The 12,720-nt window shown below is 47.9% G+C and overlaps 1 protein-coding gene across 4 annotated transcripts in view; it reads left to right on the forward strand.

The window, feature by feature from the left end:
- ZNF341 (zinc finger protein 341) overlaps positions 1-12,720 on the forward strand; it is a 50,829-nt gene extending 38,109 nt beyond the window's left edge. For 3 of the 4 annotated variants that reach the window (XM_059705899.1, XM_059705897.1, XM_059705900.1), the window contains 5 exons: positions 1,241-1,337; positions 3,301-3,433; positions 6,612-6,723; positions 6,979-7,049; positions 8,715-12,720. In XM_059705899.1, the coding sequence (XP_059561882.1) occupies positions 1,241-1,337; positions 3,301-3,433; positions 6,612-6,723; positions 6,979-7,049; positions 8,715-9,244 (943 nt within the window). In that variant the 3' untranslated portion in view covers positions 9,245-12,720. The remainder of the gene's footprint in view (positions 1-1,240; positions 1,338-3,300; positions 3,434-6,611; positions 6,724-6,978; positions 7,050-8,714) is intronic. The other variant, XM_059705898.1, reaches the window with a different exon arrangement.

Here is a 12,720-nt window from a genome sequence, read left to right on the forward strand (position 1 = left end):
TGAGGAGCTGAGACACGAAGGATGAGAAGATGCTGCCTAGGGGAGACTTGGGGAAGAGTGTTCCCGATGATAGAAACAGCAAGTACAAAGGCCCTCAAGTGGAATCAGACTTGGTGTGTTTGAGGTACATTAAGGAGGCCAAAGTAGCTGGAGCAGCGTGAGTGAGCTGGGCAGTGAAGAAAGATGAAGTTTGGGAGTAGCAGTAGATCAGGCCAGTAGGGCCTTTAGAGTAAGGTGGGGATTTTTTAAAAAATATATTTTTATTGATTTCAGAGAGGAAGGGAGAGGAAGAGAGAGAGATAGAAACATCAATGAGAGGGAATCATTGGTTGGCTGCCTCCTGCACGCCCCCTACTGGGGACTGAGCCCACAACCCGGCATGTGCCCTGGACTGGAATCGAACCCAGGACCCTTGAGTCCATAGGCCGACACTCTATACACTGAGCCAAACCAGCTAGGGCTAAGGTGGGGACTTTTAAGCAAGGGTGTGACATGATCTGATTTTTATTTTATTTTTTTTTTAATATATTTTATTGGTTTTTTACAGAAAGGAAGGAGAGGGATAGAGAGTTAGAAACATCGATGAGAGAGAAACATCGATCAGCTGCCTCCTGCACACCCCCTACTGGAGATGTGCGCGCAACCAAGGTACATGCCCTTGACTGGAACCGAACCCGGGACCCCCTCTATCCACTGAGCCAAACCGGTTAGGCTGATTTTGATTTTTAAAGGCACTTCTGGCTCCCCTAATGGGTAATGGGCAGGGGTGGGCAAACTTTTTGACTCCAGGGCCACAATGGGTTCTTAAACTGGACCGGAGGGCTGGAACAAAAGCATGGATGGAGTGTTTGTGTGAACTAATATAAATTCAAAGTAAACATCATTACATAAAAGGGTACGGTCTTTTTTTTCAATAGTTTTATTCATTTCAAACGGGCTGGATCCGGCCCGCGGGCCATAGTTTGCCCACGGCTGTTATAGAGGGTAGGGTAGGGCAGCGGGGGCGGGGGGCGGGGGGCAGTGAGGAGGCTACTGCACATGTCCCAGTGAGAGAGAACGACAGCTTGGACTAGGATGGAGACAGTGGCTAACGAGAAGAGCACGCTGATTTGAGAATGAATTAAATGTAGGATTTTGCCTCCTAATGTTGGCCCTGGGGGAGTGGAGAAGCTGATTCTTGGACCTGCTGGGTGAGTCCAGCCCCCCCACATTACTCTCACTTCTGCTCCTTCCTATTTAGATGTGTCAAATGTGTGAACAAATACTCTACCCCTGAGGCCCTGGAGCACCACCTACAGACCGCCACCCACAACTTTCCCTGCCCACACTGCCAAAAGGTGGGTATCCCTGCGCCAACAGGGCAACCGGTGGTGGAGTGAAAACCGCACTGTTTCCTTCTCCCCCTCTCCCCTCCTAACCCCATGGAGGCAAAGCTTGGAGTTGTCTCCACAGATGACACTTCATCTTTGAAGAGTAAGAGCTCTGCCCGGCCTCTCACCCATCAGATGCCACACATGGCCATCCGGTGCTGCCGCTGGGCCCAGGCCCCGTGTCTGAACAGCGGCCACCAATTTCCTGATGTGTTATTAACCTTGTTATTTATTTATTTAAATATATTTTATTGATTTTTTACAGAGAGGAAGGGAGAGGGATAGAGAGTTAGAAACATCGATGAGAGAGAAACATTGTCCAGCTGCCTCCTGCACATCTCCTACTGGGGATGTGCCCGCAACCCAGGTATATGCCATTGACCGGAATCGAACCTGGGACCTTTCAGTCTGCAGGCCGATGCTCTATCCACTGAGCCAAACCGGTTTTGGCTATTTTTAATTTAAAAAAATATATTTGTATTGGTATCAGAGAGGAAGGGAGAGAGAGAGATAGAAACATCAATAATGAGAGAGAATCTTTCATCAGCTGCCTCCTGTATTCCCTCTACTGGTAATGTAACCCACAACCTAGGCATGTGCCCTGACCAGGAATCAAACAGTGACCTCCTGGTTCATAGGTCTACACTCAACTACTGAGCCACGCCCGCTGGGCTATCCTTGTTATTTCTTTTTAGCAAATCTGAAAAGTCTCATTGAAACCTATCCCTTAATCCTATCAAATATCCAGGCCGTGTTCCAGTTGTATCAAAAACATCATAATTTTTGTAAAGTGTGTTTGTTTGTATCAGGTCTACATATTGCAATTGGTTGATATGACCAAAGTTTCTTTTAATATAGAGGTTTCCCACACCATTGTTCCTTTTATTTCCCTTTCAATTTATTTGTTGAAGAAACTAGGCAATTGGTCCTATGGAGTTTCCCGAAGTCTGGATTTTGCTGATTGTATCCCCTTGGTGTGTTTAACTTGTTTCTCTGTTCTACTCATTTTCTTACAACCTGACATGGCAGATTTTCCAGGACAGCTCTGGTTTCATTTCAGCCTCATTGTAGATGTTTCTAATTATATAGTCTAATTTTGAGCTTTGGAATTTGTCGTTCAAGTAATAGATATGAATCAAGCAAGAACCATGTGCCAGATACTGTTCTGAACATTTTATCTGAATTGACTCATTTAACCCTAGGAGGTAGGCACAGAAAGGTCACCCAACTAGGAAATGGCAGGGCTAATAAGTAGTGGGCAGTTGGGTCTGTGCCCCTTCACCACTTTTCTATATCAAATGAAAGAAAAAAAATGAATGAATGCCTACCCTATATCTGGGAGGAAGGAGATTTGGGCTTCTATGTTTTCTGGCTTTTTATTATCTTTCCATTAATTTCATTAGTTATTTGTTCATTTTATTCATTTATTCTTTTACTTGTCAGCCAGTTGACTCAGGCCCTATGCTGGGGAATGTAAGCCCCTTTCTGTTCTTGGAGATCCCATATAAGCAAAGGGCTGTAATTCAGTGGGTTAAGTGCGACTTTAAAAATGTAGGTGTATATTCAAGGGCGGAATTTGCTTTGCCTGGTGTGGCAAGGTGGAGTCAGAGAGGGCTTCAAGAAGCAGTGACACCTGAGTTGGGCCTTGAAGGATGAATAGGCGTTTGTCAGGGTAGGAGAGAAAGGCCCTCTGGGTAGGAAAAAAAACACAGCCTGAGCAGAAGCTCAGAGCAGGCATGTTTTGACTGGACTTACGGGTAAGTAGTGGGAACCATGATGTTCTAAGGGCTTTGCCTGACATTGTGGGCTCTGACCCCAGGTAAGCAGAAAAGGAGTTGTTTCCATAAAGAAATGTTGGAAATGTGGGGGAGCTGAGAAGGTGGCAAGGGCTAGTGAGTCAGACTTGAAACTGATTTATTTCTTCTGTCAGGTGTTTCCTTGTGAACGCTACCTGCGGCGTCACCTGCCCACACATGGCAGCGGGGGCAGGTTCAAGTGCCAGGTGTGTAAGAAGTTCTTCCGGCGGGAGCACTACCTCAAGCTGCATGCTCACATCCACTCAGGTGGGTCCCGAGCTCCCCTCCAGCTCCTGCCTACTTCATCGCCTCCACCCCCAACCCCCTCTTTGTTCCCCTTCCCATCCCTATCTGGCTTTCCTCCTCATCTCCCTTTAGCTCTCTTCTGTATCTGCCTTCTGCCCCCTTTCCCTCCTGTCTCCTTCTTGGCCCCGTCCCCACCTGCCCACCAGCACTAGAGCAGAGGTCAGCCACTCAGGTGGAAGCTGGGGGTGTTCTTTTGGCTCTGCCCCTTGAGAGTCAGTCCCCACAGACCATTGTGAGCCCTGGGGGGTGGGGACGCTTTTCTCATCATAAAATTATCACTGGAACCTGGACAAAAGCCCCTCTCCTTGGTTCCCCGTGGAAACACATTGGCTTTTTTTTTAATTATTAAAATTTTTATTAGTTGGAAAATTCTGGGGTTTTTTTATTGAAGAGGATCAAAAGATTGAGAAAACCTTAGGAAAAAGTCCTCGACAATACAAAAGCATATAAATGAAAATGAACTCCCCTCTCACCTCAGATGGACAATTCAAATGTTTCTCAATTCTTTTTTTTTTGCTATGACCTATGGCAAAATATACATTTTTTTATTGCAACTCAGAAAACACATCTATATACATAGAATATATTGAAACAAAAGTTTCACAAAGCATTATTTTCTCTTCTATTCTGTTTAATTTTAGTTGTTAAAATAACCACCAACAGCTTGTGACTCCCAGTTTGCAGTTTGAAAAATACTCCTACCAAAAGCAACACTCTCCCCCAAAGACAACAGCTAAGCTATTAGTGGCATGCCTGCATCATTCTAGCTTTATTTTACATCTATATAAGGTACTTGCTTACTTTTCTACAAAGGAGCACATACTATAATTCTATTATGTACCTTTTTTCTTCACTTATCATTATACCTTGAAGATGTTCCTTAATACCACCTTTTTCTCAGCTTCATAGTATTTTTCTGCATTTACCGTCTTTTAGTTAACCAGTTTCCTATGGATAGACACTTAAATTATTTTTCAGCTGTTGGTTCGCATACACAATGCTGTGTGGCTCCCTTAGCAAGCTTTTGGTAGTATAGCTATAGTGTATATTCCTAAAGAGGAAGTGCGAGGTTAAAATGTATATGCAGCACAAAGCTTCAGTTTGGAATGCTGAAAATGTTCAGGAGATGGATGATGAAGATTATTGTACAACAGTGTGAATGCCACTGAACTGTATACTTAAAAGATAGTTATGTTAGGTATATTTTACAGTAAAAGAAGAAACAAGATAGGTATGTGCATTAGTAGTTTTGATAAGTATTACCAAATCAGTCTCTTTATGATTTTTAAATTTTCATTATTCAGCCCTGGCTGGTGTGGCTCAGTTGGTTGGATGTCATCCCATACACTGAAGAGTCACAGGTTCAGTTCCTCATCAGGGCACAAACCCAGGTTGTGGGTTCCATCCCCGGTTGGGGTGCATATGTGAGGCAACCAATCAATGTTTCTCCCTCTTCCTCCCTCCCTCTCCCTTCCTCTCTTTCTAAGATAAATAAAAACATATCCTCGGGTGAGGATTAAAAGTATTATTATTCAAAAGTAATACATGCTTACTTATATGCATGCATATAAGCATAACCAATGGACACAGACAATAGGGGGGTGAGGGCGTGTGCTGGGAGGCGGGAGCAGTTGGGAGAGGTCAATGGGGGAAAAAGGAGACATGTAATACTTTCAACAATAAAGAATTTTAAAAAAAGTAATACATGCTTGTTGTAAATATGGAGGTAGTACAGAAGTGCATAAAATCAAATGTTAAATTCCTCCTTCAAATCCTAATTGCTACAGATTGTACCCTCCCCCACTGTTCTTCCTGCTTATTCTGTGTATGTACAAACTCATATAGCTTGGGCTTTTTTTTGAGTGTGAGGATTGTATTTTTTTCTTACAAAAATGGGACTATATTAAGCTATTCAATCGCTTTCTTTTCCCCCTTAGTAATATATCTAGGAGATCTTTCCAGATCAAGAAACACAGGTGTAACTTAATCTTTTTAATAACTGCAGAGCATTCCATTGTAAGGACCAGAATTTCCTTAATCACTGGGTGGGGGGATGGCATTTTTCAAAAGTAATTTACTCATTCCAGAGGGAGAATAGAGAGGAAATAATGGCAGGAAATTAAAACAGCCCAGTAGCAGTCCTTTCCTAAGGGCATGTTGTGAGCTGTCAGGTAAGAGCTGTTCCCAACCCCTCTCCCCCCAGTGTTTCTGCGGCAGGGCAGTCGGGCTACACTGAAGTGGACTCTGGATCCTACTGCTGGGCTAGAATCTTAGCTCCCTCAACCACTAGGTATAGACCATAAACTTCAGTTTTCTCATCTATAAAAAGGGATAATGATAGTACTTATCTCATGGTTTGGTGTTGCAAGGACCCAATTGGATAAGATGTAATTCCCACCTCCCCCACAGTATACCTCATTTCAGTAAATGCCAGGATCACACACCCTGTCACTTGACTCACCTTTGTCTCATTCTAGACTCTCCCCTTCTTACACCCCACAACCAGTCTATTGGCAAGGGCTGCCAATTCTGCATTCCAGCATAGCCTGTACATGACCTCTTCCCATTTCTTGTACCAGCCTCCTTCCTTTCTCCTCCCTTAGCCCTAGTCTCTTCTCTACATGCAACCAGAGGGGCCTGAGAAACCCTGGTCAGACCCTGCCCCTCCTCTGCTCAGCCCCTGTGGCCTCTCATCAGGTTAAGAGCAAAAGCCAAAGTCCTTGTTTGGCCTTCTAGGCCCTCCCTGTTGGGCCAGGAAGCCTCATTGACCTCATCTTCTGCCTCATTCTCCATCCCCTACTCAGTGCCAGCCACACTGGCATCCTTGTTGTTCCTCAAACATCCCCCTCCTTCCCTTCTGTCTGGGACCCTTACTCCCAGATTTCCACATGGCTCGCTCCCTTACTACCTCAGGTCTCACCTCCACTGTTGCCCGTCAGAGAGGCCTTTCCTGGCCACTCTGTCAAAAATGGCTCCCTCTTGGCAAAACCAAGTCACTAGGAATGGGAATGGCTGTTTTCTCCCAGGCCACCTTCCTAGAGGAGCTGCTGCCCTCTAGTGGGGAGCTCTCCCCACCCATGGCTCATGCTCAGACTCTGTCTCATGGGATCCTCATCCCCTGTGTCTGCTTCTCCTGCAGGTGAGAAGCCCTACAAATGCTCAGTGTGTGAGTCCGCATTCAACCGCAAAGACAAACTGAAGAGACACATGTTGATCCATGAGCCATTCAAGAAGTACAAATGCCCCTTCTCGTGAGTAGAGTCTGGCATGGCGGGGGCATGGGTTTACCCACTAGTGGGACAGGAAGATGTCAGGTCTGAGGACTGGAGGCCCTCCCTCCTTTTATGCTGTCCGGGGCCCCACCTGCTGGCTTCACTCCCCGCCCTGCTTCTTTGCCCAGCCATGAGGATGGACAAGAGTGTCCTCATGCTCAGGGTTAGCAGAGGGCCCAGCAAGAGGGTTCTGAACTTGGTAAGCACCCCCTGACCAGTGCCTTTGGGTTCTAGGACACACACAGGCTGCAGTAAGGAGTTCAACCGGCCAGATAAGCTGAAGGCTCATATCCTCTCCCACTCTGGTAAGTGGCCTTGGACCTGCCGGGAGGGTCCGGTTCAGCTAAGCCCCCTGGGCCGACTCCCAGGCACATCCCATGAGACTTGTTATTCCTGTCTGGTACACGCCAGCCAACAAACGGTTGCTCATGTGAGCCATGAGCCAGGCTTGTGTTAGGGTCCTTGGGGTGCACAGAGGCGAGTCAGACACAGTCCCCCAGGCTGAGGGAGAAGCCGAGCTGAGAAGAGATAACTATAAATCGGAGAGGCTCTCAGTGTGACCGAGGTGTGGATCAGATGTAGAGGGAGATCATATTCTGACTGGGCCCAAGATAAGGACAGGAAGTTTCTTTGTCCCCTCGGCAGAGCAGGGGTCTCCACAGCACTCCTTGGTTTTCTGGGGTTTCACAGAGCTTCCCCTAAACTATATTCTTTAGTCTAGAATGGGTTTCTCAACCTTGGCACTATTTATTATTTGGGGCCAGATAATTCGTTGTTGTAGGGGCTATGCTGTGCACTATAGGATGTTTAGTAGCATCCCTGGCCTCTACCCAATAGGTGTCAGTGGCATCTCTCCATGTTTTTGGCAACCAGAAATGTCTCCAGGGGACAAGCCAAACGTCTCCTGGGGGCTAAAATCACCCCTGGTTAAGAACCTCTGGTTTACAGGAAGGATTTAATGGCTAAAGAAAGTTTGAAAACAGAATAAATCAGGACTTAGAGGCAGATGGCTTGGGTTTGAGCTTTGGCACCGCCACTTGCCTCAGGCAAGTCACTGCCCCTCTGTAAGCCAGGGAGGTTGAGGGGGCTATGGCTCAGGCTGAGTGTGGGCTGGAGTGACTGCATATGTACGTGGAGGCACCAGTGACTTGTTCAGTGAGTGACTATTGAGAACCTACCATGTGTGAGCACTGAGGGAATCAGGAAGAACCCCACCCCACCCTCCTGGGGAAGCTTCGATTTAGTAGTGGAGATGGAAAATGAACAGCAGACAAATTAGTATGTGCTGCAAAGTATGCTGAGTGTAAAGATGGAGATAAACAGGGTAATGGGGCAGAGAATGAAGAAAGGAGCTGACATGAAAAGAGCCAGGAAATGGCTTCCAGGGTGAGGGAGCAGCAGACGCAAAGCCTTGAGGTAGGGAAGGGACTGGGGGTGTTTGAGACAAGGAAAGGCGAGAGGGAGGTCTGGAGCTCAGAGAACAAGGTGTGGGGGGGGGGGAAGCTACTGAGGGGTGAAGGAGTAGTCAGACTGTATGGGGCTTTGTGGGAAATTTGGGGAATCATGAAAGGGTTTGGAGCAGGAAATATCATGATCCTTTATGTGTTTTCCGAAGATGTCACTAGCTGCCCTGTAGGAAATGGTCTTAGGGGGCCGCGTGAGGCAAGCACAGCAGAGAGGAGATAGATGATGGACCTTGGAAAATTCGGGGGCTGGACGCATTGCTCCGGGCAGAGGGAACAGCAAGTGCAGAGGCCCAGAAGCAGGAACCGGCTTGATGCCGTTGAGGAGAGCAAGTGTGGTCGGCACAGTGGCTGGGAGAAGGTGAGAGATGAGACTGGTGGTAGGAGAGCCCAGATCACACAGATGCTTTTAGACAAGCCGAGAGACTGGGTTTTCTTCCAAGTTCAGGGGCACTGTTGCAGGGTAAAGGGTCTGGGTGCCTCTCACTGACTTCCCCTCCCCACCAGGCATGAAGCTCCACAAGTGTGCCCTGTGCAGCAAGTCCTTCAGCCGCCGCGCCCATCTCGCTGAGCACCAGCGCGCCCACACAGGCAACTACAAGTTCCGCTGTGCTGGCTGCGCCAAGGGCTTTTCCCGCCACAAATACCTCAAGGATCACCGTTGCCGCCTCGGACCCCAAAAGGATAAGGACCTGCAAGCCCGGCGGCCCCCCCGGAGGAGGGCAGCCCCCCGCAGTGGCAGCAGTGGTGGACACAAGGTGGTGACCCCCCTGCCTGACCCACTGGGGCTGGAGGAGTTGAAGGACCCAGGGACTGGGCAGGTGCCCGAGGCTGCCCCAGGCAAGCCACCCTTCTCAGAGCCGGATGCCGTGCTGTCCATCGTAGTAGGTGGCACGGTGGGCAGTGAACCTGAGCTGGTAGTGCCTGGGCATGCCGAGGGCCTGGGCCCCAACCTGGCACTGGCAGAGCTACAGGCAGGGGCTGATGGCCCGTGTGCCATGCTTGCTGTGCCTGTCTACATCCAGGCCTCTGAGTGATGGACCCATGGTGTTTGCTCCCATAGCCCAGCCTGATGCTCATCTTTGGGTCCACAGCCTCTGGAGACAGATAAGATCCTTCCCAGTGGAAGCGAGCTGTCAGCAGAGATGGCCTGTGACTGCCCTGCCGTGTCTCCCTATCCTTCTGGAAAGCCCTGTAGCGTTCTGGAACCTGGGGCAGGGCTGCTTATGGCTTCCAGGCAGGAGTGATAGCAAGAGAGATGGCTGAATCTGAGTGGCCCAGGGTTTGGCTGGTGCAGGCTTGTAGTTGGGGTGCCTAAACAGAAAAGACAGGGTGGCCCTGCCCACCCCGCTCTGGGCTGCCTTAGGGCTGGCCTGCAGTCAGGTTGCTCTTTGAGCAGCCTGACATGGTCAGAGCCCTTTTCTGCTATACCTTTTTCATATGGTTCCTCACAGCATCTTCAGATGACTCTGATGTAGGCACTTAGGAGGCACTTGAGTGCTGTGGTTAGAGTGCAGCTATCAGCCAGATCTGGCTTCAAATTCAAGTGCTGCTACTCACTGCTGTGTGACCTTGGGTAAGTCACTTCACCTCTCTGAGCCCTGTGTTCCTCATCTGTACAATGTGGGTAATGACAGCACTACCTCTAGGGCTGCCATGGGGATCTGGTATGATGAAATGTGCAAAGGGTTCACATAGTGCCCGGCACTTGGAAAGTGCTCAGTAAATGTTTCTGTCAACATGTGTGTCCACATGGCTTGGACCCTAGCTTTGGCAGTTTCCTTCTTAGTCTCTATGTGGCAACATTCTCCCCTCCAAAGTGTTTGGGGGCTGAGGGGGTCTTGGTCCCTCATAGGACTGTCTGCCCCATTAGCCTTGGAGAAGTTTTGTGCCCCCAGAATGGCTGTTTCAGAACATAGCCCTTGGAAACACCCAGAAGGAAGAGTTTCTACTCTCTTTTGAAAATGCAGGCTCCTGGGCCTTGCCCCCAAACCCTTTGGAATCAGAAACTCTGACTAGAGCCAGTGGTCCACCTTGAGCAGGTCTCTGGATGGCCATAGATGCCCCTGCATCCAGCATCCCCTTCCCCATCACCAGCTAGTCCAGGGGTAAGTAAAAAAACCAGGCTCGTTGGGAGGCTGGGAGAGAGAAAAGGGGCCTTGGCTGAGTTTCCTAGTTTATTTTCACTACCACCCTGCCGGGCCACATTGCCTCAGTTACAGACGAAACTGAGGCTCAGGAGGGGACAGGGCAGGACGTGGCAGAACTGTTGGACTCAGTTTGATAACCGAGTTTCCTTGAAGGCTAGCACATCCCTCAGACATTTGTGCTGGGGCCCAGAACTGGAGCTCAGAGCAAGCCTGGCTTCCTCACACCCTCAGGAAGGGTAGGAAGCAATGGGAGGGACAGATGAGTCCGCTGAGGGGGTGAGAGCTTTAAGTGTACCCAGCCCTCATGAAAGCCAAGAGAAGGGCTGGTGGAGATGGGAAGTCTCTTTGAAGGACATGACATTTGAGCTGGGCCTTGATACAGAGTAGGTTTATGTGTGTTTGTGTGTGTTTGTGTGTGTTGTTGTTTCTTTTGTTAATCTTTGCGTGAGGATATTTTCTCCATTGGTTTTTAGAGAGAGTGGACGGGGGGGGGGGGGGGGCAGAAAGAGAGAGAATAACACCAATTGGTTGCCTCCCACTTGCGCACCTGACCAGGGTGGGGATCGAACCTGCAACCCACATACATGTCCTTGACTCAAACCCAAGACCTTTTGGTGCATGGGCTGATGCTCTAACCATAGAGCAACACCAACCAAGGCGATCAGACTGTTGGATAATTAGGGGAAAGCAAGGTATAAGTAAAGACTTCCAGGTATGACAGTGCAAGGCCTGTTGCATTCTGGTGCCAGTGAATGGTCCAGGGTGACCAGAGATTTAGAGGCAGTGGGTAGAGCATGATAATCGCTATGTTCAAGCCTCTACATGAACATATTATGGACACACTGCTCAGCCTTTTATTTCATATCACTCAGCCCAATTAGGTGAAAATTGTTACTTTCCTTATTTTATAGATGAGGAAGCAGAGGCACAGAGAGGCAAACTTCCTTGCCCAAGCTCATAGAGCTAGTAAGTCACAGAGCAGGTATTCAGGCTGAGAAGGCCTGTCTCCTTGTGCTGTTAGCCACTTTGCTCTATTGAAATATGGATTAATATTGAATCAGAGACCCTTGGATATGGGGTTAAGGAATTTGGACTTTATTCTCTATATAATAGACAAGTCATGGGAGGCATTAAACATTATTAATTGTGACATTAAGGAAATGTTAAAAGCCATATTTTTATCCTAATACAACTATTTAAGTTACATTTCTGCCTCTTCCTGTCAGTGCACACATGCATGCACATTTACCAGAGGATTAATGTTTCCTGGGTAGGCACTTATACTGTGCTTGGCATGTCCTGAGCTCTTCTAGGTAGGTGCTGTGTTTAATCCCATTTTACAGCTGAGATGAGGCAACAGGCACATTGAGGTTAAATAACCCCAAGTCAAATAGCAGTAAGTGGCAGAGCCAAGTCACAGAACATATCAAGATCAGGTCTAATATTTAATAGCTGCAGAGTTGGACTACAGGGGAGGAAGCTGGGTCAATATTGGGGTTCCCATAGCTGAACCCCTCCTAGGTTGGCAGATGGAGATACTACGGCCCAAGAGGAAGGCCCTTAGTCAAGGGTCACTCAGGACACCAGGACTCCTTATAGAGCCCCAAGATACTGGACAGAATACAGTGTAAAATGGCTGTCCTGGGCATCCACGGTCCCACCGATTTTGGCATCAGGAAGAGTTGGGTTTGAATCCTGTCCCTGCCCCTTCCCAGCTGTATGACTGTGGCAAGTAATTTCACCTCTCCGAACTTCCCTGTCTTCATATGTCAAATGGGGAGACTAAGTACCCAAGGAAGTTGTCACAATTCAGACAGAGAATTCAGGTAAAGTAAATATCACAAATTGGCAGCCCATAGCTTGATTCCAGCCTACAGAGAAACTTGGTTTAGCTTGAAAAAGTAAGCCAATATTTAAAAATAATGAAATTTAGCCCTAGCTGGTTTGGCTCAGTGGATAGAGCATCGGCCTGCAGACTGAAGGGTCCTGGGTTTGATTCCAGTGAAGGGCACGTACCTTGGTTGCAGGCTCAATCCCCAACCCTGGTTGAGGCGCATGCGGGAGGCAACCAATCAATGTGACTCGATGTTTCTCTATCTTTCCTTCCCTTCTGCTCTCTAAAAGTCAATGGAAAAATATCCTCTTTAAAATATATAGATACGAAATTTAAAACCTGGAATGCTAAAAAGTGAGATGCGTTTCCTCTGTGTTAGGAACAAGACAAGGATGCCTTCTATTATTACATCACCATTATATTGGAGGCCTAACCAAAGCAATAAGGCAAAAAAAAGAAATAAATGGTATAAGGAGAGGGTGAAATAGTAGCAAGATCAATATACTGTGTTCCCATATCCAGAAGCACT

Source organism: Myotis daubentonii, chromosome 8 (genome assembly GCF_963259705.1).
Source record: "Myotis daubentonii chromosome 8, mMyoDau2.1, whole genome shotgun sequence".
In the NCBI taxonomy this organism is placed as follows: domain Eukaryota; kingdom Metazoa; phylum Chordata; class Mammalia; order Chiroptera; family Vespertilionidae; genus Myotis; species Myotis daubentonii.